Source organism: Agelaius tricolor, unplaced genomic scaffold (assembly GCF_023055355.1).
Source record: "Agelaius tricolor isolate 1412-34295 unplaced genomic scaffold, bAgeTri1.0.p SCAF_8, whole genome shotgun sequence".
NCBI lineage: Eukaryota > Metazoa > Chordata > Aves > Passeriformes > Icteridae > Agelaius > Agelaius tricolor.
Genome location: NW_027269268.1, coordinates 2,188,176 through 2,214,430, shown reverse-complemented (window position 1 = coordinate 2,214,430; position 26,255 = coordinate 2,188,176). Strand labels below are relative to the sequence as shown.

The 26,255-nt window shown below is 50.5% G+C and overlaps 1 protein-coding gene across 2 annotated transcripts in view; it reads left to right on the top strand.

Moving 5' to 3' along the window:
• The window catches only part of SHROOM3 (shroom family member 3), a 69,793-nt gene that overhangs the window by 32,114 nt on the left and 11,424 nt on the right, over nt 1-26,255 (top strand). For both annotated transcript variants that reach the window (XM_071431237.1, XM_071431236.1), the window contains exons 2-4: nt 11,611-11,739; nt 19,167-19,298; nt 21,358-24,565. In XM_071431237.1, coding sequence (XP_071287338.1) covers nt 19,240-19,298; nt 21,358-24,565 — 3,267 coding nt within the window. In that variant the 5' untranslated portion in view covers nt 11,611-11,739; nt 19,167-19,239. The remainder of the gene's footprint in view (nt 1-11,610; nt 11,740-19,166; nt 19,299-21,357; nt 24,566-26,255) is intronic.

The window sequence follows — 26,255 nt, the reverse complement described above, 5'->3', positions numbered from 1 at the left end:
CAGAGGCTTATCTTCCAGAGGTCAGCAGGCCAGAGGTTTAACTGTAAAACATTGCTCAAAATGCAATAAAGACATACCAGGCCAGCTGTAGCCTATTTGGCATTGCTCTGCAGAGGGCTGCTGCTGTGGCACGTGGCAGCCCTGCCTCTGGGAGATGGTTCTGCAGCAGCCAGGGGCCTCCACAAATGCCCCTGTGTTCAGTAGGCCTGAACAGATTTTTTTTATGAGAATAAAAGCAGGGTGATTTAGAGCTTTTCTCCCTGTACAGAGTATCCCAGGTCTTGGCAGCAATGGGAGGAAAGCTGGGCTCTAGCAGGAGGATGCAGCTGGCATCACTGAGCAGATGGACTTGGGAAGGCTGCTGAGGGAAGAGCAGTGATGGGGAGAACATCCTTCCTGCCTTTGTTTAGTTAGGGTGGACCCTGCTTTAATGGTCAGCCCTCTGGGTGAGCAACCATCCTTCACTTGGTGTTTGCAGAGCAGCTGGCATGGTGGAGCCTGGTCCATCCCATCCCTGAGCTTCTTCACCCAGCAGCAGTGTAAGTAAATAAATCAGGAGGATATGACATCAAACAGGGTGTTTTATAATGCCCTGTGTGATTCCCACTTGGCTAACATTTGTTCAGGCCCAGAGTGACTGTGGCTGGCGCTGGCAAGCTGCTGGACTTTAGTGGGTGTGGGAGTAGAGAATGGCTCGTGGTCAGCAGGATCAGGCTGTAGCCACTCTCAGTATCTCAAGGTGCACACCACTCAGGTGCTCCAGTCAGTGGAAAAGAAAACCCGTGTGCTTGAAACCATGATTTAGGAGGTTGTTCCCCAGTTTAAGTGGAATGAAAAGCTTGGCTACCCTTGATGAGCTGCATTGCTGCATGCTTGCCTCTGTTCAGATGAGAGCCACTTCCCTAATCTTTTACATTTCAGTTGCACCAGGGCTCAAATTAGTGGCAATGTCCTTGGGTTTAAAGAAGCATGAGGAATGTCAGTCAGCAGTTGTTTGAAGGGAAGGGGATTGGGTGGGTTTTTCATGTAGCAGTAACTGCTGTATTGGCTCAAATCTAGAGGTTGGGATTAGAAGGGTAAATTTATGCCTTTGAAAGAGGAATTTGATGGAAATGAAACCAGCCCACTTCACCCTGATTAGATTACATCGTGTTGTGCCTTCAAAATGCCTTCAGCAGCCTGGCAACAAGGGCAGAGATTTGAGAAATATCCAAAAGTTAAAAGGACACGGTTCCTATGGATTATCAGCCTGTCTGTTATTAAAAAAAAAAAAAAAAAATCTCATCTTTACTATTCTTTCAGCAACTCAGAACGGTGTTGAAGAAAAGTATTCAGGGGGACAATAAAAATAGGCAGGCCAAGTGCTCTCCAGCAGTGACCTGATCCTGTCTCATGTGCTGCAGAGGGCACAGATTCCTTTGCAGTTACAGGCAGGCTCCAGGCTGGAGACAGACTCCATTTCAGCCTAATTTAAGCAAAGTACGTGCTGATAGCTGGTGGCCAGTACAGTCACAGTGGGGACAGGGCCGCACCCTGTGCACGATGGCTGCATCCTCATCATGCTATGGCAGCTTGAATTTCCCTGGGTAGATGGGAGCAAATATGTGCTATAGTAAGGCATGGCTCTAAAAACTCAGCTACAGCCCTGATGGAAATATCGTGCCTGGAGTGTGTTTGTCCAATTCTGTGTTTTCCCATCCAGGCTAGGCAGAAGTCAATGGCATATAGATTCCTGTCCCCAGGGGCAGGAATGATCCGCAGGGAGAAGGAGAAGCTGGGATATTTGAAGTGACTCTGGCAGCCAAGGAGTTTGCCTTGTGAAATCATGGTTTGATTTGTTTGTCTTCCTGTGCAGGCATTGTTTGCCTGGGAGCCCACTCACTCTGTACTGGCTAGAGTGCTTAATTCCCTGCAGTCCAGACCTTGGGATGGATCTGCTCTGTGCTGGACAGAGAGTGGTTAAGCCAGGCCAGAGAGAGGTGTGTGTTGAGATGTGGATTGACAGGGAAAGGTTTTATGGGGCCCAGTGGCTCTGTTGTGAAGGTTGCCAAACCTCCAGGCTGGGAACTGGGGGCTATCACTGTTGAAGCAAAAAGGGAGCTTAGTTTCTAAGTGGTTACTGAGTTTACTACATTGTTTTTGTCAAAGGTTTGCAGGGGTGATGCTGATTAATGTTGTGTCCTTTCCCCAAATCTGTCTATTCCCTTCCTCAGCCTGACACTGTTTATTAGGCCACTCGTCCCTGCTTTGTGAGGAATAAATATTGACACTGATGGCTGCTTAATAGGATTTGGGTTTGCTGCTTTCTCTCCAAACGAGTTTGGCACTTGTGGCTCGATTTGTGTTTGGGGCTGGCTCCTCCATTTTGGGAGGAGTGTTGGTAATGACGGTGTCACCACATATGCTGCATACAGGAGAGGCTGGGAGTGGGGGTGTGTGTTGCTCCCCTTTTCCTGCTGGTATGCAGAGATCTCCGGGCTGGGACTCCAAATCACTGCATGTCCCTAGCAAAGGTGTGGCTTCCTTTCAGAGGGTGTTGCTGTTGCCACTGGGGAAGAAGAGTTTTTGATGTCTTGTTAACCTGTACGTGCCGTGAAGGTCAGGTCAGAGTGCCAGTTGGCAGTGATGTGGGTGCTCCTCTCCTCGCTGCTTCCTTTATGTGCTTGGGGGCATCCACTCCAAGGAAATGCAGCCCATGCTGTTTCAGAGGGGTTTGGGTGGATTTTTGAGATGTGTCTGAAGTGAGGAAAGTCCCATTAAAAGCTGATAGGCATTTAGGCTAAGTGAGGTTTTCTTAGGTTTCCCAAGAGCTGTGAAAGGTTTTGCATCTACAGAGCAGCACCTTCATGTTCCTGGAAACCCAGGAGGATCTGAGACTTCTCCCTGGAAGTCAAAGCCATATGCTAAGCTCTAGTGGAATTTCTCTTGACTCTTGCTGGGAGTGGTTCACCTCAGTGGTACTGGAGGGCAGCATCACTGGGGAACCATCTCATCCAGGTGAGATTCCCACAGCCTCTGCAGGTGCTCATCCAGCCCTGCAGTGCTTGCAGAGAACATCCCAAGACCCAGCCTCAGATCTTGCTTCGAGATTTGGGATCACAAGACTCAGGATCACCAGACCAAATCACAGTAGACAAAGGTGATGGAGAAGAGTTTTCCTGCTGGCAGGGCACATGGAAGAGGTCCCAGACCCAGGGCTATGTACAGGAAAGATGCTTGTGGTATCTCCTCAGCAGAAGGATGGCAGATGACTCCTAATGCTGCTAAAATAGCTCCCTGCTGGGGGGAGTGGAGTCAGGAAGGCCAGCTGCCCCTTTTGCGGGGTTTATGTGAGAACAATGGGGATGCACAGAGGCATGGGACCAAGTGAGAGGAGCCAAGGATTCCTCCCTCATCTCATGTTCCTTGTCATGGTTGCAGTCCTCATCCTTTTCCAAGCTCATCTCTGCCAGACTGGCAGATGCTAAAAATATTTGGAGTGACAAACAGATATTTATTAGCTTAGCAGCCAGCATTTCTGTCACTTGCCTTGGTCTCTCTCACTGAGCTGGCCAAGTCCTCATCTCTTTACTCAATCTATCGTCACTTCTTACTTGGGCAAATCTCCTGCTGAAATCCCCAGGAAGTAAATGGAATGCTGTGTTGAGTAAGGTGCCCAGGACTTTGTCCAGGAAGAGGTTGTGGGATGGAGAAACAGCTCAAAAGGAGTAGCTCATATTCTGAGGATTAGGTATTGCTACACTTTCAAAGGTGATTTACATCTCACACTCCACCCGTCCAGTAACTGCAATTAAAATCTGGAATACCAGGAAGCACTGCAGATAATCAGGTTAGAGAGGGCTGAGAGACAGCTCAGCTGCTGCAGACCTAAGTCCTTGGTGCTGAATGTCCACTGTGCCTGTGACAAATGTGAGTACGAGGCTTTCTTCTGCCCCCTCTGAAGGGATGCTCCAATTGTCACTCCCGTTAGTACAAATCACTGAGAGAAAACTCTAGCAATATGGAACCTTTGCAATATAATGACAAAAGAACTCTTGCAAGAAAATTACAACAGTAGGAGAGCTGCAGTTACATTTTTAGTTTCACTTACACTTGTCCTTTAGAGCCAGCTTGTGCTTGGTGTGTGTAATGTAAGAGAAGTTAAATGTTAAAATTTATCAGAAGGACTTTAGATCCACATGATTCAGTGTGGGGATACCCCAGAAGCTGTCAGGCTGCTGATTTAGCTATGTGTGGTGGCCGTGGCCCTTACAGGGACAGGTGTGTTAAAGACCCTCCAGCTTGCCTGAGCACTGCTGTGCATCATCTTCCTCTCAGGCACCTCTGCCCAACAGATCTGATGCACAGAGAGAGCTGATCCCACTGTTTTATGGCCAGCTCTGAAGGATTGTATCTCACAGCCTCCTGGTCCTGAACAGCCTGTGAGGAGAGGGGATGCTCTGATTCCCCAAACTAATCCTGCAATGTCCCCAGAGGCATCTCTGGAAAACCTCAAGAGATGCTCAGTAATGGTCGAGAGCAAGTTTATAGGATAGTCCTGTTAGTTGTGGGGTAGAAAAGAATGAAACTGTCATTTCTCTGTGGTTTTACTCCTGTCTTGACACAATAAATAGGTAGATGTGTTTTTGAGAGGGTTAAAGTTCTCTGAGCACAAGGTGCAGGTAGAGGTGGGGGTGCAGGATGGATCACGCAGCACTTTTTTGACAGACCAGGACAGTTCTCACCTCTCAATTGTCTCCTCCTGAGAAGGTGAGATCTCCCCTGAGCAGGACAAGTGCTGCTCAAGTCAGTACTGCTTTAGAGTAATTTGCTTCCATTGAACTTGATCCCAGATTAGAACTTCAGGGAATGAAGCCACAGTCCTAGGAAGATGCGGGCCAGAGCTGCACAGAGCACACTTTGGGAACAGGCTGCCTGGGTGCTACTGGGGCACAAACAGCAAGCTGTGACAGAGTCTAACCATACACCACTAATACAAAAAGCCAGGAATTCACTAGGGATAAAAGCTAAATCCCGAGCCACCAGGTTGTTTCTTCCAGCCAGGATCCAGGTGGTTTTGGCAGGGCTGTGCAGGGAGCTGTGCAGCGCTCCAAGCCGGCTGGGCAGCATAAGAAAGGACTGTGGGCTCCGGGACTCCATGCCCAGCTACCTCCCAGGGCCAAGTGCTCATGCAAAGCAGGGAAGGCTCCCAGTTGAGAAAGCGTGGATTTAGGGTGCCTGGAAAAGGGTGGCAGTCTCTGGGTCGAGGTCTGGGCGCAGTGGAATGCTTATTGTCAAAGCTAAAGACCAAAGGGAACGCTGTATATTGTGGGCCTAAATGCAGCTGGCACGAACCAAAAATGTGCATGTGAGTGCCTTTCTAAGTACCCAGTAATCCTCCAGGGCAAAACGGGGATTAGGGCTCTCTCCCAGACAAAGGAGGAGTTCATTTTCTCAAAGATCCCTTGGCCAGTGAAGTGAGGAGCCCAAATGAATGCCAGGGCTCCTTTCAGCTCTGTGCTTGCAAACAGGTACGATGCCGGAGCAGCTGGTTTGTGTGGGGCTGTGCAAACACAGCTTGGCCAGATTGTGGGATTGAGGTCAAGTCAACTAAAATCCATCCACTCCCAGAGAAAAGGGGAAGCCAGAAAAATGCTGGACAAGTAGGACTAGACAGCTTGCACAGGGGAAAAGTGGTCTCCTTTCTCCAGAATTTTTTCTCTGTGGCCCTGAAGGTCAGCGCTCATTGAGGTTGTTTAAGTTGGAGTTGCCTGAGTGAAAAGCCCTCTGAGAAGGAAAGCTGTGAGTCTGAATTAATTCCAGGTGACTTCTCAGCCTCTCTTGCTTTGCCCTGAAATTCTGCATACTCGGAATCTCCAGTAGGAGCCATAAGACTGAGAGTGATGGGTGCCTGAATGGGGGGATGTATCCATCTAAAATTCACCATCCTGTGATTTCTTTAATTTGCCTTCAAACAATGGCTTGTGCAGGTAGAAAAGCACAAGCCCCTCTGCACTGTTCCTGGGAAAATTATTTTCCCTTTTGGGTTGGCTTGTGGCACAAAGATCAGCTCTAGTAATCCTGTCTTACCAGATATCAGGATAGATGTGCTTGTGATGTGTAAAGAAAATGTGCATTAAGTAGTCCTGTTTCTTAGAAGCAGCAGCCAGCAGCACTGTGAATGGGTTTGGGTTGTGTGGGTTTTTTTCTCTGGGTTTTACTGACACATCTGTATCCTAGACATGGATATTATTGTTTCTACCTGAGAACTTGGACTTGCTGCAGATCTCGGGGAAGAATGCCTAATTCAGTCCCAAGGTTCATGTGCTCAGTGAGCCTTACTGAGATTTGAGAGCAGTCTTGCTCTGCTTATGGTGAAAATATGCTTCCAGGAGTTACACAGGTGGAGTCTGTTGCGTTTTGGATTCATGAACCAGTCTTGAATTCCTCATGTGCCTAATTAAGACTGTGGAGTTAAACCTGGCTGTTCCCCATCTCAGGTGAATATTGTTAGTCACAAGCTAGAGCTTTTACCCAAGGACTGAGACTTTTTCTGGCAAAGGTTTTACAGGTTATTAGTGTGAGAGGTTTTGGTGCGATTTATAAATTTTTTTTCATGGTAAGTTTTGTCCACACATTTTCTCCTGGTCTTGGTGTGGCTTGGGGGTCCTGTGAGCAGAGTAACAAACCTGCGCAGGCCTTGCTGCTAGCAGGAGAGCACCTGGGCCTTTGTGCTGTGACACAGGGACACTTGCAGTGCAGCTCAAGGAGATTCTGGGAGCGTGACAGAGATGTGGATTATAGGCTATTTCTGGGCCAGCCACAGGAGGTAACAAAATAAGAAATACGTCAGCACTCCAGTCAGAGCGGGAGGATCTGCCAAGCAGGACAGCGACAGCCAAGGTGGGTGCCTGGGATAGGTGTGCTGTCTCCCGGCTCTACATCCCCCTCCTGACAGGAGGGCTTGTCCTTTGCCAGGAGATAGATGGGCACTGCCATGGAGGTGCTGTTTGCATTCCCAGGAGCTGTAATTCTGGCTGGGCAGCTGTTGAGAGCTTGCCTGCGGGATGAGGATAGCCAGAGGTGAGGCTGCCCAGCTCTCCTTATGTCACTGGGCTGATCTGGGCATCTCAGGCTACCCTGTGACATTGTGTAACCTGGGGTGCTGTGAGGATAAACCAGCAGCGTTAACCCCTCTGGGTCCATGCTGCCTGTCGGAGCCCAGTTCAGCTTTGTTGGTGCTTCTCTGTATTTTTGTGTCTGTGATGTGCTGTTGGCTGTTTCTGTAGTGGAGGGGGGTTTCCTCTTAGGTTCTGATTTAAGACAAAGGGAATAATATCAGGAAATGCCTACAAATAGCTGTAGAAGTTGGAAGAAGAGTTCATTGCTTTAATCTCAGTTTCAGAAGCATCATTGTGCAACCACCTATGTTTCTAGGATGGCTTTTAATTCTGTCACTGGTTACAAATATTCCTGTTCATCCCAAATGATTTAAAAATGAGAATTTAATCTCCATCCTCTCTTCCAGAACAACACTGCATTTAGAGGTAACAAAATACTAAAAATTACTAAACCTGTTAACATTTGGGGATTGGATCCTCTGGGACTCAGGTCATCTATTACTGTGGCAGCAAATCAGGTGTTGGCTTAAACTCAGCAATCATGGCTCCAAGAGGAGGGACCAATAAAATATACCTATTCTGAAAAATTTAAAAAAATTTGATAATTTCTTCACATAGTTCCAAGTGCTGCTTATGGCTCACCTCAGGCATATCCTAGGACTCATCCCTGGAACTACAGGCAGCTAAGCCAAGAGTACAGGGTGGTAGTGCAGCCAGAAGAACTGTAACACTGTTGTCCTGGAAAATAAATGCTATGAGCAGACAAAACTTCCAAAGTTGGGTTTGTGCCACCTCCCTGTGCAAAGTCTGTCTCCTCTCTGGGAATTACAGCCAGGCAGTTGAGCTTGCACTGCATCATTTCCTCAGTGAGAGCAGTGATTTATGCTGCTGCCATTACTCAGGGAGCTATTGTTATGAAACATGGGGTTTAATTAATTAAGAATATGATCTCTGCAGACTCAGATAATTGCCAGGAGAGCTGCTGGGCAGGGGCACCCACCCACACTTTCTGTCCAGGCTGACTTTAGAAAACTGATCTGTGCTGGAATGTGAAGGTTGTAAATAAGGATAAGGAAGACTGAAGAAAGTGAGGAGGAAGAGCCAGGAGCCCCAAAGGTTAAGATAAGTGCTGTGAAACGTCCCAAGCATGCAGGTAACAGGAGGTCAGCATGGGAAGCAGATAAGGGGCCAGAGGAGCTCAGAGTCAGCCCGGCTCAGAGGCAAAGCATCTCCCCAAAACAGCAACCGAGTTCTGCAAGGACTGTGGCAGCTCAGGAGACATCCAATGACAGCAACTGGCAAACCAGTCTTATGGGGAGTTGATTAATATAAAATAAGGCCACCCATGTGTTCTTGAAGAGCTCTAAGGAAGGTGGTGAAAAGGAGGGAGAGTTTCACAGATGCCTGCTGTGGAAAGGCTGTGCTGGCTGTGTGGGGAGAGATGGATGTGAGGTCAGGAGGTGCTGCCTCTCTTCTGGAGGGGGCACTGAAACTTCTGAAGGAGGTTTTCCTTGAAAAAAGCCCTTAATCTCTAGCACTGTATTCTTTCACTGTCAAGCAAGGAGCAAGGAAAAAATCCAAGCAGGCCATATTTTTAAATGAGGAAAAAGCTGAGCAGAGTGTTCTCATGGACATGTGTGGTATTAAATACCAAAGGCACCATGGAAGCAGCAAGTATAAATAACAATTCATAATTAAACACGAACTTTGCAGAAAATGAAAGATTTCAGAGGCAGCTGCCAGCCTCAGGTGGGAGGTAAAGGAGTTTTAAATAGACTGTGTTTGCTGGGTTTCCGGTCTCCCACTTGAGAGCTTTAGAAACAGCATGATAACAAAAGGAACAACTGCTGGCCCCTCCTTGCCAGGGATACTTTTTAGCTGTGGAATTGTGAGGCCCTTTGAACATCCCAAAATAAAATGCAGCCTCAGGCTTTAAGAGCATCCCATTGGGCTGGGTGCTGCCACAGGGAGCTGGAGAGCTGTCCCAGGGCAGCTGGAGCTTTCAGAGAAGGGCCACTTTAAGAAGAAGGTGTGAGGACAGCCAAGAGGAAAGGTAGGCCCCCAACAGCTTTGCACAAGAGTGGCTGTCTCCATGTAATGGTGGAAGAAGTGTCTTTACAGAGATTAGCACCCTCCTGGTTGTTAGACTGAGCTGCCTTACTTAGGAATGCCATAGCAAATGCTCTGGGCTAAGCAGCCAGGTGAGGCAGAAGGCTGCAAGGGCAGGACAGGTGTGGGCTTGGGGTCCTGTATGGGGAGGTGTCTGGCTCTGCAGCCCTGGCTGGCCTCAGCTCTTCTCCCTGCCCTGCTGTCACAGGGACCCCCCTGCATGGGGACCATCCCTCTGGCTGTACTCTGGCCCTGAGGTGGATGTGCTTCCCAGGTGGAAGGATCCTCATCTCTTGTGTTCCCCACTGGGCCTGATTGCTATTTCTAGAGTGGATGATTAGTTTGCAGTGTCTTACTGAGCCTGCCATGCACCACAGAGCTCTGCAATTACAGTTTTCTAAGAGGCTGGGGAAAAACTCTGTTGATTTCCTTGTTCCTGCACCAGCACCTCTGGAGCCCATGGAGACACTAATTAAGGTGTCTCTGTCTCTGTGAGGTAAAGCCCAAAGTTATGCATGCTGGAAGCAGGGGTTGCTCCTGTGAGGGGGAACACCCAAGCTGCCTCTCTTCCCTCCCTCTGCTCAGGGCTGCCCCTGGAGGGTCAGGCTGGGCAGGTCCCTGTGGGAGCACTTGGAAGGCACTTCTTCAGAAAGCTCTGCTCACACACAGCAGAATATAGGGTCTGTGGTGTCTCTTGCTTTCTTAGCATCCTTCAAAAGCTGCTTTCTCTTAAAAGAAAAAAACAAAAAAAGAGTCCAAGTGCTGAAAGATCACTAGGCTGTGGTGCCCGGGGAGCTGTAGGCACTTACTACTCCTTTCCATCAGTTCTTCAGGCTCTTGATGACTCTTCTCTTGGCCCAGGGGCAGTTTCCCAGCCCTACACATTGTCCCTGGCTCCCTCAGAGACAGCTGACTGCATGGAAGGTGTGAGCAGCTTTGCCCACTGCTGTGGTGTGGCCTGGCACAGCCAAACTCTGCTCTCCAGGAGACAAGCAGGGAAGGACAGGGCTCTGTCCTCCAAATGCTGAAGCTGTGAATATATTTTGCTCATGAAACTGTAGACCTGTTTGTATGGATAAATAATTTATATGCAATCTTTTAAATCCTCATCTGTCGCAGGCCTTCTGTCCTTTCCTTGTCTTGCAGTGAAATCTCCTCTAGAAATTGGTAATTTTTCATGGTAAGCTTGGTGAGCTAAGAGAAATAGAGCATTTAAGGATATTGGCACTTCCAGGGCTGCAGGAAAAGAGATTGTGCTCCTGGTGTACAGTGAGGCTGGAATGGGAGCAGGGAAGGGAAACTTTCAAGTTTGATCAGAGACTTGACATCATCTCAGAGGAGAGGAGTGGCAGAGACAAAGCAGGACAGGATTTTGCACATGGAAAGAAAAGGCAGCCAAGGCAGGATTTGCTGTAAAAATTGGATGAAGATGAGCAAGGTGAGCTACAAAAGGCCGTTCCTGACGAGTCGCTTTCCCTAATGTAGGTGAAAGTGCTGCTGCGCTTCCCCGCTGTATCTCATCCGTAATGGGAGGCTTAACATTCCTGCCTGGCACGTGGGGGCGCGGGCAGGGAGCGCGGGGGAGGACCCGGCCGGACACAAAGACGGCCGGGCTCTCACCGGAATGGCATCCAAGCCATCTCAGCTATCCAAAGCCGCAGATGCCGGCATGTGGGCTCAGCACACAACGAGAGGCAATTGCAGCTTATGCCGGGCCAGGCCTGCCGCGGGCAGGGAGAGGCGCAGGGAGCCTTTCAGCCCCGCTTTTATTCGGCGTGAGGGCTCATTGAGCGGAAATCTCAAATCACTTCTGCACTTCAGGGCTCAAAATTGGAGCAAGTAGGAATAGTGGAGCCTTCCAGGGGAAAGGAAGGAGCTGAAGCAATGGTTACATTGTGTTTTTGTGACTTGGACCGGGGTAAATATGTGTTTGCTGACTTGGGTGGAAATATCAGCAGAGGTGTAGGACAGGTTTGTCTTTCTCCCTCTCACTGTGTGGAACTTTCTCTTGGCTTTTCTCTTGTGTGTTCAGAGCAATCCCTGAGCTCTCATAAGGTGGTTACGTGTGGAAAAAGCGTATCCCACAGTAGAACCTGTGAACTCCACACCTGGGGATTTAGTGTCCCCAAATGCAGCTGCAGGATAATGAGTTCTGTGCCCTGTGTACTGAGCTAATCTCACTCCTGTGTGTCGTGGGATTGGTCAGCTCCTCCAAAACACTCTTGAGGGACACTCACAGAGCCAAGCATTGCCCAGAGTAGAGAAAAACAAGGACACACATGACCTGATGCCCCTGCCTTGCCCTCTGGGTCTGTGCATTGCCCTCTTTCCTAAAGTCCTGTTGGCTAAGGGCTGAGGTTTTGCGTGCTGGTGTTTACCTGTCCTTGCTTTCCTTTGGCAGGGACATCCATGCAGCACAGGGATGCTCAGAGCTGTCTCCCAGCCCGCTCAGCCCGGACTGTGTGACCACTGACTTCCAGCCCGGCAAAGCCACGTGGGCAGCAGGAGTCAAGTTACGGCTGAAGACCAGGTGAGAATGTGTTTGTGTGTGTCCCTGAAGCCTCTGCAAAGACAGGGTGGAAAACAGTTACTGCTTTGGCTGCCTGTGTGCCTGAGGGGCACTCACCGGGAAGGAGTGCTGAAATTTCTCCTTAGAAGCTTTTGTCAATGCTGGTAAAGGTCATCAGAAATGCTGAACCCAAATATCTCCACACAAGTGGTGTTAGTCTTCTCTGACTTCCCAACTTCAGGTGCCTGGCATTCCAAAATCACCTGGCTTCTTCAAGAGTCTGGGTGGTTTAGTGGGAGTTTGGCATTCATGACTTTTGAGCACCCGTCTGCATCTTAGAACGATTAAATGTATTCAGAAATCACTTTGCTGAACTGCTCTGGATTGGCTGGTACTGTGGCGGAGCCTGACTCCCCTCCTTTGGCCATGCAGTTTAGAACCAAGTCCTACAGCATTTACTCAGGCAGAGCTTTTGCTGGCATCAGAAGAGCCTCTTACATCAGTCAGCTGTAATCTGGGTGACCTCATAGATTTTTGTGTCTCGGTCTTGTGAGATTTGTACTGTGAAGTGGAAGCAGTGGCTTTTATTTGCAACATTGCATTTAGGTCAGACCTTGGCTTATTTGAAGTCAAGAAGCTACACTGACTTCCTGGAGCTGGTGGAAATGTGGCCCAGTGCCTGTGAGTGAGCAGCTGAGAAGGGAATTCCACATTCTGATTTTATCAGCAAGGATGCATCTCTGGAGCAACTTCCCTGACCTTAGTGGAGGTGCTTCAGCTTCTGGCCGCTGTAGGCAGTCATGGATGCTGACCCTGCCCAGCCTTGGATGGAGCAGATTTTAGAGGCTGAAATATCTCCTCAAGCTGATTTTGTTGAGGAGAGGTTAATCTTTGAGGAGTGGGACTCTGCATTTCCCCAGGTTATGTCACCCACAGGGAATTTGGGAAAGGAGCTCCCCTACATCCACCACCTCCCTATAAAAATGAGTCATTCACCATATGCCCTCTGTAAATCCTTCTTGCCCAACAGTTTAGTACCAGATCTTCACAGAAGCTCCAAAGTTTAGCATTTCACTTTGATAAATTTGCCTTTGGGTGCAGAGCCCAGTGTTTAACTTTACTTTTCCAGGAGCATTGGAAGCTGTGGCTGCACATCTCAGTTTGACCCAGGCTGGAGCTTTAGTTACAGACAGGAAGCTGCTCTAATGTATAAGAATGTGCCTGTGGGAGGGTGTTTGAAACTCAGCAGCCTTTGCTTTGGCCCAGGCAATGGGTGCAATTCCCTGGCACATTTGACTCACCCTGTTACCCCCTGTGTGCAAGTACCTCCACACAACCTCCTGAAGGCCCTGCTGCTTCTGTCCCATTTATGGCTCCTCCACGAGCATTTGGATGTGGAGCCCACACTTGGATGTGGAGCCCATGAGCATTGCCTGTGATTTGTAGCCCTCTGGCTCAGGGGAGAGCCCAGCTGCTGCCTGGAGCCTTGCCCTGCAGATCCCCTTGGTTACCTGCCCAGCCTCATTGTCCACGTTCCGTTTGGATAATCAGGCTCACGGGGCAGGGTTCCTGCTGCCAGCCACCCAGCTCCTCCTAAGCACTGAAAACACATTCCTTCCATTGTTTCCAAGTCTCTCCTGTTGCAAGTTGCTGTGTGTTGGATATGGGGTGGTGAAAGAATCTAAGCTATGCTTGGGTTTCTGTCTTTTTAACTAATTTACTGACTGGAGAAGAATGAGAAAAAATTAATTGAATTGAGCCTGTGGGGCCGGTTTATCAGTCTGGATAAATCAGTGCAGCTCTGAAGAGCTCTGGGCAGGGAAGCCACTGCAGGCTCTGGCTATTAGGATTTTCCACCCTTGCTCTGGGAGAGATAATGTGAATCCCTGCAGAAGACAGGGAATAATAGGATCCTCCTCAAAGACTGTAAGTCAGTTAGCTGCTTCTTTTCCATGTCTGTTCTTTCTTCCTCTTTTTCCAGTAAAGGAAACAGAGTAAAATTACAGAAAGAAGAAAGTTGCAGAGAGTCTTTAACCCAGTGCTCCCCTGCTCCTCATTGTATGCATGGTCTAGGTACCAGGCTGAAGGCTCTCTGGCTTCTCCATGTCCAAGCTGCAGTCCTGTGAGAGATGGACTATCTTGGTGGCAAGCACTTCTCAAAATAGAGATCTGAAATACTCCTCGTTTTGAAATTTAAATCAAACTCAGTCTGTTGCTTGATAATGCTGCCTTCAAAATAGAAAGCTGTCAGAAGATCCCGGTACGACAGAGTCCTTGAACTCAGTAATCAAGAAGAGTGAGGTTTGTGTACATCACCTCTGTTCCCGTTGAAGCCTGTGTCTGGTTAGTATCAGGGAATGCCAGTGGGACCCTTTCTTTGTGTAGGGAAAAGTCCTCAATCTAAATATTGCCTGTCAACCCCGCACCGGGGCGAAGGGAAGATGGAGCTGCAGCGCACAGCCTGGCTGCCAGCCCCTCACTCTTTGTTTCCTTTGCTGGACACTAGATAAATGCCTCTTTCTTGGATAAGACAGCGTGGGGGTTCCCAGAGATATGTGATAATACAGAGGTGTGACTTGCAGGACCAATAATCATTAATTACAATGTTTGACTGTTCCTAAGTTCAAGGAAGGAGCGCCCGTTGCTCGCAGCTGCCATCACCTCTGAGTGATCCCAGCACTTCCATCTGCAGCCTGTGCCAGAGGGCACTTCAGTCAGGAAAAGCCATCAGGAAAAAATCTGTCTCTAGATCCACATGGTTGTCATCTCTGCTTCCACACAGGGATTTTCTCCCCAGTGGTATGGTGGGGATTTTTTTCCCAAAGAGTTTGTGATGGTAATGGTAGAAATTCTGAGCAGAAACTTCTGATTCCCTTCTTCAGAGATTTCAGGGAGATTGGTACCTGTCTCCCAGTTCCCAGATGGCACCCAGGGCATGGTCTGATGCAGCCCAGACATCCTCAGTGATGTTTGTCAAAGGGGAAAAACAAATGGTGTCGGACGTGTCAGCTGGAAACACCACACAGGCACAGGAGCTGCAAAATGAACATTTTGTGGAAAAGCAGGTTGTGTCCTGGTATGAGAGTATTGAGAATATTGACACATTTCACCCAGCTGCTCTCAAGTGAAGGGTTTTTCATGTGTTTTTTACTTAGGGAAAGTTTTCATCCGAGCATTAAGGGGTGGGCAGTGTGGGCGTGATTCTCCCTTTCCCCTATAGATGAGGAGACACTATTGGCCAAGATCCATGGTGTGAAATAACATTTCATAGGCTTCAGGTCTTTCTAATGAGTCTTCCTTATTTTAGTCAAAATTGTGAAGGGACAGAGCTCACTCCACATCCTTTCTGCCCCAGAATTTACCAGAAGGGCTCAGTGAGCCTAAAAAGAGAGATTTAGTGAAAGACGAACCAAGCTGACGCCATTCTGGTCCAACTCCTTTCTAATTGGCCTCGTCTGTTCTGCTTATTTTTAGAACCATGACTGAACCTTAATTAAGAGCGACGTTGCTTTGAGTAGATTGTGGCCTCGCTCTGTGGAAATCCTAATAGGCTTCTGAGTGCTTTACTTTTTCCTTCATCTCCTGCCTAATAGATGGACAGAGAGGCTGCAGCCACGTTTGGATGTCTGGAAAACATCTCTTTGTCATGCTCCCGCTCCTTTAGCAGTGTCTGTCTTGGAGACAGGTCTGTCCCAGTGGGAAATCAGATGGTTGTTCTGCTTTCTGTTGGTGCAGGTGCACACTCATCCTGGAAGGAGGGTACAGGTGAATTGCTGGGATCAGGATCTCTCCATGTACAAAGATCCTGCTGCTGCATGTACAGGATATGGCTCAGGATGTAGTGCCCCTGCCACGTGGGTTTTGTTAGGTTAGAATTATCACCAGCTTGAAATCTCAACTGCTGTGAGGATGACGTGGTAAGGATGGGCAGCTGCCCTCTTGGCTTTCTCACTTGTGACTCAGTGCCTGGGATCAGATCCAGGAGGCACCAGCTCTGCACTTGCATCCAAATCTTTCATTTCCCCTGCAGGAGAAGGGTCTGTGCTGCAGGGCCCCCATCCCTTCCCATCTCCCCACGTGATAGGCTAGGCCATGGCTGTTCCCTTCCAGCCATGCCCATCCCTTCCAGCTCCAGCAACCTCCCACACAGCCACCTGGCTGCAGGGCTGCTGGGGGAAGCACATCCATGGGGATTGTGGTTGTAAGTGATGGCAGAGTGACCTTCTCTCTTCTCTGCCCCATCCCATCTTCTCTGGACACAGGAACACCAGCTGCTAGTCAGAGCCATGCCCTCAGGTCATGGAGGTGTGTCCTGGTGACCTCTGTTCCTGCCTGGATCTGCAGGTAGATTCTGCTTTCCTTGAAAAGTTTTGCAGTCTTTATTTCAGCATTCCTTGTGTCTGCTGAGGAAGGGTTTGGAGCTTGTGGGGACAGAGAAAAATGACCACAAGGTCAGTGGTACAAGAAGCATTGTTCACAGTTCTCTCTTTTTAGCCACCTGGATGATGTTTCTGATGGATGTGAGAATGGTGAAAACAACTCTCCAGGAGCTGTGTGGGAGTAGAAAAAGATCAGTTTATTGGGGCACTGATGACCCTGAGTGGCTGGTTAATCAGCCACAACATCCCTCTCTGGCTTTCACTTATTAGCTTTCTAAGGATGTGGAAAAAATGCAAATGGCAATTTGAAGAAGCTGGGTTGTTAGCTCTGGTTGAAGATGAACTGCACCACCTGAAGGATGCTGGGCTTGAGGTACTTTTGAACCTGCAGAGCACTCAGGTTGTATGTGTACTCCAGAAGTGGCAAGGAACAGTACGTGAAGAACAGCAGTCAGACTGACTACTCTCTCCTGGTTGTTCTTAGTTTGTGACCTTGAGGAGAAGATAACCTTTCAGTTAGACTCTGAAGAAAGCCTCAGATGCTGATTCATCTGTAGAGTTAGTGCCAAAGTGTCTCTGTAAAGTTCCATTCCTGTTTTGCATGCAATATAAAGATAATCTCCAGAGATTACAGAGAAGAGCACACTCAGCTCCTGCTAATAAGAGTGAGCTGCAGAGCTGTTCCTGGGAAGGGCCTCAGAGATGTGGATGTGGTCCCTGCAGCCCAGACTGCTCCCAGTGTGCCAGACTGCCACTGAGGAGCCTCTGCTGGCCTGGGTGTGTTTCCATCTGCAAACACTGGGGCCAGCATAGCAACGGGGAGCTCCCAGATGGCAGCAGCTGGATGAGATGAAAAACTATCCCTTTCCCTTTGACTTTCCAGTCTTCAGTGTGAGCTGGCAGTACCTGGTCTGTAGCCTGGGTTACAGCTCCATTCAGATGCCAGCCTTGCATCACATCCCACTGACTTCTCCAGGTATCTTGCTCCCAGGCACTTGTCATTATGCCAACCTGACTTGGATGCCCAGGTTATCCGATCACTGCAAGTATCCATGAGGAACCAGGAGTCTCCTTTTCCAGCCTTGGCATTTACAACACAGGGATCACTTAGTCTGTTATTTGAAGAGGATAATTTTTCAGTAGTAAGGCTGTCCAGACACATTCACAAGTACAGTACAGAATATGTAAAAGATAAGGTGATGAGGTTGGTTTGTTATTGTTGTTATTATTATTATTATTATAATTCTGCAGTTTTAGATCCTACAGCCTCCTGTGCCAAAGTGTCACCTGTTGCTCCTGGTTTTGTTGCAGGCAACTTAGCTGCCCCAAAGTAATACCAGTTAAAGATCTAATTCTTTTTTGTCTTCATTCAAGTCCAGCATTAGCTGCTGCATTTGCAGGTTGTATCACTCTGCCAGTTTCTCTGGAATCAGTCAGGATCTGTCACATTTCCAAGACAGGGTAGGTGTGGAAACAGTGCAAGGTTATCCCACACAGAGCTGCTAAGCTGGTACCATGTGTCTTGTGATTAAAATTCACAGCTGTGCACATGTGGTATTATTACAAGGATATCAGACAAAAGAGTTAAAATACCTGTGGCTCAGATGATTGGCTACACAGCTCCCTCACTGTTTCTACTGACCAAACCAAGGGATAACATGCCTTGCACAGGATCATTCCTTTTCCCAAGCAAAAAACTGGTGCTGATGGCTTGTACTCCACTAAAGTATTTACAGTCTTTAAATGTCTGCAGAGGAAAAGGTAAGAATGTGAGTTATTCTTAATAAACAGTTTTGTCAACTTCCCATCTGGCAGTGTCCAGGTTCTTTGTTTTCTGGGCAAGGAGCTTAGCAGAAGAGCTCTGTCTTAAACACACCTACACACGTAAAGGTAAAGTGGTTTTGGGTTCAGCTTGTCCTTTGCAGACCTCCAGTCCAGTTTCCCTTAAGACAATCCTGCAACAACAGACATTAAAGAGAAAAGCATGTCCCTTTTTCTTCCTTCTTTTAGCAGACAATGAGGAAAAACCCAGCACTTATAAAATCTGTATGGAAGAAATGCTGGAGAAATGGCTCTGCCTCTCACTCTCTGCCTGTGCTTTTCCATGCTGTCCAACATCAGCAGGTGCTGATGTTAACTGATACTAGGAAAGGACCTGACCCTAAAAAGCATTTTTAACTTTTTGCACTTTCCTGTACTGTTCCTGTTACCAATCTTAGGCTGTGCTCTCAGTGTCTGTGTGCCAAGGGCATTTTAATCTGTGTACTGATGCGTTCAGGACATGCTGTGCTGTGGATTTTTCAGTGAGACAAAGACTAACGATGTGTCATATCCTCCTCTTGCATTTATTTAGTCAGAATTGTCCTGCAAGTGGTCACATGTCAGTAGGACACAGGTCCAGGGCTGCTCCTCACTTTCCCAGGGAGAGAGTGGGAAACTGTGGAAAGGAGTGCTAGAGCAGGGGAGACATCCCTCATGGAAAGCAGCAGGAGGATTAAGAACAAGCCCAAAGGCTGGGGCAAAGGAGAGTCTGTGTGGCCTCTTCAGGGGACTCAATCCCTAATCCCCTGCTTTGACTTTCCATTGCACCACTCTGTGCTTTAAATAAGGTGTCAGTGGGGTTTTTTTCCCTCAGGGCTAACAGGCACCGGCCTTGGTGCTGATGACTGAAGGCACCAAAGGGCAGCTGTGCCAGTGCCACGCCTGGGGACACACCCCGGGGACAGCTGTCTGCTCAGGGTGGATGTGAGGGACACACATTGCTGGCACTTGGTTGTCACGTCTCATCCTGCAATTTTAGCAGCCCCGAGGAGAGATCAAAAGCCCCTTTGCAGGCTTCCACCCCCTCATGGCATTCAGTGATTTGTGCAAATCCCAGAGGGAGCTGTTGTGGGAATGTAGGGACATTCACACGTGGTTACTGTGGGACTTGCTTGGAATGGACAGAAACACAGCAGGGAAGCACAAATGAGCACAAGCAGTTTTAAATGGTGGTGTTAAGTTCACATCCATCTTCCTGGGGAGAGCTGGCCTGTTGCTGATGTGCAAACCCCTTCTGCTCTCACCTAGGCGGAGTGAAACTCCAGGCCGACCTCACTCCTGGCATTCTAGCAAACTCGCGGAGAACCAGCCCGATCCCAGCATGATGCAAATATCTCAGGGTACGCTTGGCACCCCTTGGCATCAGTCCTACCACTCCAGGTAAGTACTGCACAGCTGGGGAGGGAAGGGAGGGGGCAAAAGTGTAGTGGGAAAATGGTACCAGTCACCTCCATAGAGCTGGACAGGTTTATACACAGCCAGGGTTCAGATCAGAGTTGGGAAGGCTTCAGTTCCTGTTTGGTTTCCCAGATAAAGTGGCTTTGTTTTCCTCCTGTAAGTGCTCTGTGGGGTGATTAGCAGCTAGGAAGTCCCCCTTCCTACAAAGATGGGAGCCCACTGCCAGGATGGTGGTAGAGCTCTCTGTGGATGATCTCCCATATAGAAACACAGCATGGTTGTTTTCCCAGCACAGGAAAAGAAATCCAAAGTCTAAATTGGCCTATTGAACAAAAAGGAAGAAAAGGGTGTAAGTGGCAGAAGCTGTCAGTGTAACAGAGCAGCCAACAGTGCATCAGCAAGAGTGCTCCCAGGGTGAGGAGTTCAGGGACGGATTTCCTGGTTTGGCAGTGGCTTTCTGCAGGAGTCAGCTCTATCACAGCTGAACGTGCAGGGCAGCTTGTGGAAGAACAAGTTTAAATTCTGCCCTTGAAAGATTTTACCCAGAGAGGCAGAAGGGTTTGAAACCCTCCATTATAGACTCTGGGATTGAAACATCACTTTCTTCTACTGGGTAGACTGATCCTTGGCAGAGGAGAGGAAAGAGAAAAAAGAGCATTAAAGAATGCGAGGAGATGGTTGCAGAAAATGAAGTGTGTTGGTCTGTGGCCTCAGCACAGCTCATGCTGGAGCATACTCCTTTCCCACCAAGGGGCTTTGCTTCCCAGGCAGTTCCTGGCAGAGCCTTTGGCAGCATGGCTCTGTCTCCCGGGTGCTTGAGAAGGAGCATGGGGAACATCTAGTGGCCAGCTGGCTGGGGCTGTGCTGGGTATTGCCAGGGAGATGGTTATTTGAATCCAAAACAGAGTGGTGCATTTAAATGAGCAAACCAGTTCTGTCCTGAGATTTGCCGTATCTCTTCCTGCCCGTGTTCCTCTGCATCTCCCTGCAGAGCTGCTGTGAGCAGGCTACCTTCTGCCTTTCCTCATCCATAGCACCCTTCTCCCCTGGGTCTGTCACTTGTTTGGGATGTGATCTGGAGCCAGCTTCCAGCTGTGTGCCTTGCCCTGCCACAGCCTGTCCCTCCCTGCTGCTTCCCTGTGGCTCTGCCAGGACAGCACATGTCGTTGCACAGGGAACTAGAGAAAGTGATACCTGAGGAAGGGAAGCTGGGAAGAGAGGGAAGAAAAGTGAAATCCTCAGGCTACCCTCTCCAGTCCTCAGGGTATTTGCTTAAATCTGGAAGGGGAGATTAGCCAGAAGTTTGTGACATCCCCTTGTGACTGGCATAAAGAGCTCCCTTCCCATGGATAGAAAGATCTCTGAATATCCTTCTTTTTTGATCACTTTTCTGATGGCCATGAGTCCTCTTTGGACACCTCAGAGGAAGTGCCAAGGTATACCTGCACCTGCTAAGCTACAAGAAGAGGTGGCAGTGCAGACTTCCTGGGAATTCTCAGACTGTTTCTATGGTTGCACCCCACTTTCCTCCCGGCACAGGCACATACATCTCTTCTCTTCTTGTCAGCTTAGTTTTCTTGCAGCAAACAAAGTATCCTTGGGACAGCTGAATTTCCAGGAAGCCTGCCAGGGCATAGCCTTCATCTCCATAAAAAGAAATGAAATGGGAAAAAAAGAAAGAGATTAGAACCCCCCCAGAATGCCCCTCGTGCTCCTCTCCTCCTCCTCAGCGGCGTCGGTGCTCATTCAGCTTTCCAAGGGCTTTGGATGGGTTTGCTGGGTGGGGTTGATCCTCCCTGGCTCCAGAGATGCACCATCTCTCTGTCTGTATTTCCCTCCCACCCTTCTGTGGTAAATAAGAGCCATGTGTTGCAATGTCAAACAGTTCCTCTTTGTGAACTGGGATGACTCCAGACAGGGGATGGAGCAAGGCCCAAATATGGGTTTTCATCTCAAAACTAAACATCTTGCTTCTGAGCTCACTTATAAGTCGTTGTGCCTCTCCTCTGCTGGCTTTCACTCTTCCCTCGCTGTCCCCCAGCTCCTCCACCAGCGATCTTTCGGCGTACGAGCATGGCTACCTGAGGAGGAGCCCCGATCAGTACAGCTCCCGGGGCAGCATGGAGAGCCTGGACCACTCCTCCCCTGCCTACCACCCTTGCCACCTGTCCCCGGCCAAATCCACCAACAGCATCGACCAGCTCTCCCACCTGCACAGCAAGAGAGACTCAGCCTACAGCTCCTTCTCCACCAACTCCAGCATCCCCGAGTACCCCGTGGCCCCGCCGGGCAAGGAGCACTCGTGCTCCCCGGACAGCGCGCAGTGCCGCGGGGGGCTGCCGGAGAGCATGCGGCAGGCGGACATCCGCTACGTCCGGACGGTCTACGACGCCCAGCAGCGCATCTCCCAGGAGTACGAGCTGAAGCCCTCGGCCCTGCTCCCCGGCGGCGACAGCCGCGGCCACGGCAGGCTCCACGCCTTCAGCCGGCACAACGCCGCCTCCTCCTGGGCGCAGCCGGCGCAGGGCCCCTCGGACAGCAAGAGCCAGCCACCCCTCCCTCCCACTCGCAGCGACAGCTACGCGGCCATCAGGCACCACGAGAGGCCCGGCTCGGGCACCGGCCTTGAGCCCAGCAAGCCCGGCCGGGGCCAGCCCAAAGGGGCCTGGGCACCGCTCATCAACTCCCTGTCGCAGGGGCCGCTGCTGAAGCCGCCCTTCGGAGAAGGGCACCTGCACACCGTGGTGGAGAAGAGCCCGGAGAGCAGCCCCACCATGAAGGCCAAGCAGAGCTTTTCCCAGGCGGCCCAGCCAGGGCAGCCCCTGCTGCCCACCGGCATCTACGCCGTTCCCTCCCCGGAGCCACACTACGCCCAGGTGCCCCGGCCTTCTGCCGGCAGCACCGGCACGCTTTACCCAGCGCTGGCCAAAGAAAGTGGCTACTCCCCAGCCCTCCCGGCCTCCTACGACAAGGCCGTGGCCAGCAGCACCCTGGCCTTGGATGAGAATGGAAACCAAAGCACTACGAACAGGTCGACCATCTTCTACCAGCCCCCTGCCACTGAGAGAAAGCATGAAGCCAAACTCATCCAGCAGAAACCTCCCAGCACAGCAGGCCCAGAGCTCGGCCTGGCTGTGTCGCAAAAGGAGGAGCTGCTACCCCTTTACAAGGCAGCACACAGCCACCGAGAGACCACCGGTACCACACAGACCTCCAAGCCCCTTTTCCAGGGTCCACAACCCCAGCCAAGGGATGCAAGTGAGAGGAAAAACCATTACCAGCCCAAAGAGGACTGGACACCTGGATCCCAGGAGGAGAAAAATGGTAACTTACAGGTAAACGAGAGAGACACTGGTGCTGCCCACCCATGGGGTCACAGCAAGGCCAAGCAGTATGGCTTCTCTTCCTTGCAGAACATCCCAGAGAGCTCCAGGAGGCAAAGCAGCTCTGACCTAAGGGAGACACAACCAGGTGAGGGTTATTCCAGCACCAGACTGTCCTTCCGGAACAGCAGCAGCAGAGAGGAGAAGGATCACAGAGAGCAGGGGCACAGACAGTGGAGTGATGTGGACCCCCAGGCCTTCAAGAGGCAGGAGGAGGAGGGCACGAACATGGCTCTGTTCCATGCTGCTGAGCCAATGTGCAAAGAGCCCCCTTCTCCTCAGCTCCCAAAGCCCTCGGATATCGGGAGGAACCGGCTCAGCTCTAGCAGCACCCAGAGCTTTCCCTACAGCAAACCAGAGGCTGGCAAGCCCCGCTGCTCGGTGCTGGAGAAGGTCAACAAGTTTGAGCAGCGGGAGCAGAGCGCTCCCCGGCCCCAGAGCGCCGGCGTTCCCAGCTTCGGCCAGCACTATGGGCCGAGCAGGACGAGCCAGCCTGCTGGCATGAGGTGCTCTGTGCACAGCCCGGAGGACATGAGAAGCAAGCTGCCCAGTGAGCCAGGCAGGGGCTCCAGCCCGTCCATCAGGAACGGGAAGCTGGAAGAGGCTGACTGGCGCCCCGTCGAGCTGCAGATGGTGGCTTCGGTGAAGCAGGCAAGACCCAGCGAGTACTATGGCCTGTGTCCTGAAAACGAGGTGCAAATAAGGGCGGCTCAGCTTCCTCGGAGTAGGAGCACATTCCAGCTGGGAGGCGAGCCTGAGAAGGAGATCCTCTGGAAGGATAACATCCAAGATGCGCATGGGTCGCACCTGGACACGTCATTTAATAGGGCCTACAGGAACAGCATCAAAGATGCTCAGTCCAGGGTGTTGAGGGCCACCTCCTTCCGGCGGATCAGCCCCCCGTTCGGGAACACACCCAAGAGGGTGCCCCAGAGGCCTGCCTCGGCCCACGTGGGCATGAGGAGCACGGCGGCATCCCCTCACACCCCCAAGGAGAGGCACAGCATCACGCCCACGGAAGGAGGCTTCTCCAGCCTGGAGTACGCCAGGACGCAGCAGGTGCTGCGCATCGGGGGCCGGAAGCGGCTGACGGCGGAGCAGAAGAAGCGCTCCTACTCGGAGCCCGAGAAGATGAACGAGGTGGGCATCTCGGATGGGGAGCCATCCCCTTTCTCCTTCCAGAAGAAAAGCATCCATTTTATCTTCCCAGAGAACACGGTGGCTGACCGGCGCAAGATCTTCGAGAGGGACGGCAAAGCTTCCTCCACAGCCAGCCTGTCCAAGCCAGAGCTCAAGCAGCTCCAGCAGAATGCCCTGGCCGACTACATCGAGCGCAAAATGGGGCGCCGGCCGTCCTCGCAGGACATGGGGCTGCTCCGGGAGCGCTCCCACAGCTCCTACCTGCAGCTGGCTGGCCCCGACAGCCAGAGCCTTTCCTCCGCCTCCAGCATGAATTCCCTCCAGGACCAGAACCTGTACCGCCGCAGGGAGTCCATGGAGCGGATATCCAGGACGGGACGGATGTCTTCTACCCTTCCTCCTGGGCTGATTGACTGCTTGGACACGAGCGGAGATGAGAAGGTGCCAGGGCGCCAGGACAGCCTGGTCACCGGCCAGCCCAAAGCAGAGAGGTGCCGGGATCACAGACCCAGATCGGATCTCACCAAAGGCACGCAGACAGACCTGCTGGGCATGCAGGGCCAGCCCCGCTACAGGAAGCAGGAGCAGGTCTTTGAAACCCCCTCCACCACCAGGAAATCCGGGAAATCAGTGTCTGTGGAAGACTTGCTTGATAGGTACGACAATCAGCCGGTCCCTGTGCACGTGCGCTCCAGGTCGTCTCCCACGGCGGATAAGAAACAGCAGGTATGTGGGAACGGGGTCATGTGCACCCACAAGAGGGGATCTCAGAACCAGGGAACGGGGAGGAATGTCAGAGAACAGGCTGATGTCCAGTCATGGCCAGGACTCCATTGATTAGAGACATATTCAGCATGTACTGAGGCAGTTTAGTGCACCTTAATTAAAAGATCACTGGTGGGGTTCAGCTCTCTCCCTGCTGGGGAGTCAGGGGTGTCAGGGATGCTGGCATTCCAGTGCATGTGCTGGTAGGTTCTTGCTGCTCTGGACATCCTATCTGAGCTGTCCTGTCTTTACCTGCCAGCAGCACCAGAGATGCACTGAGCACTTTTCTAGTGGAGTGTCCCACTGAGATGGTGATTTGCCTCAGCCCATTTTCCTTCTGCAAAGTAGAGAGGATTAGAGGCTGCTTGGAATTGCCTTGGCTCCCACTGTGCCTGACAGTGCTGAGAAGTGCTGGGCAGAGGCACTGCCAAATAACCATTATGTTTAGCCTCCAGCCCTGGAGGGAAACATCACAGAGAAGACTGAACAGAGACCCTGGCCCTTCCATGTCCCCTGCTTAGTGGTTGGGAACATCACACTGATGTCACAAATGGGGAATTCGACTGACTCTGAAGATGGTAAACAGTAGAGCCAGGCTAAATTCTTAAAGAACAACTGCCCAGGCCAGCTCTTCAGCTGGCTGAAATCTGTTCAGACCTATTTAGGAAACTGCAAACTGGTCGAGCCACATGGATTTGCAGCAGTGCTGAGTTTGCTGCCCCATCCCTATTTCCATGCCAGGCTCTATTCATCACGGAGAGAGGCAGCAAACAACCAAAATGTGTGGACAGGCTCCTAGCCCCAAATAAGCTGAGTGTTTGGAGAGGCTCACATGCTTAGAGGGCAGCTGAGATCCAGTTCATCTCTTTCTACTCCTGCACTGACTCTTGGCCCAGAGCAGATTATCCAGGAGCAACAAAATGGTCCTGAGTCAAGTGACAAGAGAGGAGGCTCTGGGCAGCATCTCACAAATGGCCCAAACTGGGGTGGGGGGATGAAGCTGCCCTCCCAAACTCATTGTGTGCTTCATTCTACACATCCTCCCTCAGCAGCCCTCAGCTCCCACGCCACATCTTTAAATAGAGTGAATTAAAAAAGCATCTTGTGAATATCAAGTGACTGGAATGCACTTCCAGAACCACCCCTGTCTCATCCCACCATCAGTATTTTTTCCACCCCAGCCAGGCACCAGACCCATCTGTGCCATTTTGTCACGCTTGATGATCAGAGCAGCAGGAAAACCAGACATCCAGAGAGAGAAAAATCACCAAAGTGTACTTTGCAGTGACAGGTTGGATGACAAGCAGCCCCAATTCATTTTGCCTTGTCTAACTCTTATCAGGCAGGAGGTACAGGGCAGTTCTTGAGATCTTCATTTTCCCCTCCTGGTTAATTTTTAATTGTTCATACACTCAGCAGCCAAACCAGAGGTTCTGCCTGTTGGAAGCCTAGTTGAGGAAGAGGGTGAAGAACATTGCAGACCTGAATACAGGGTCTTAAATCAGGCAATGAAGAAGGAAGAGCCCTTAGGGCTGTTTCCCAGAGGGATTTAGCTGTAACCACCTGTGGAACAAGGATTAGTCCCATAGGCAGCAAGGCACTTGTGAAAATCCTGGTCTTAAATCCTAACTTGACTTCCAGTGTATGTATT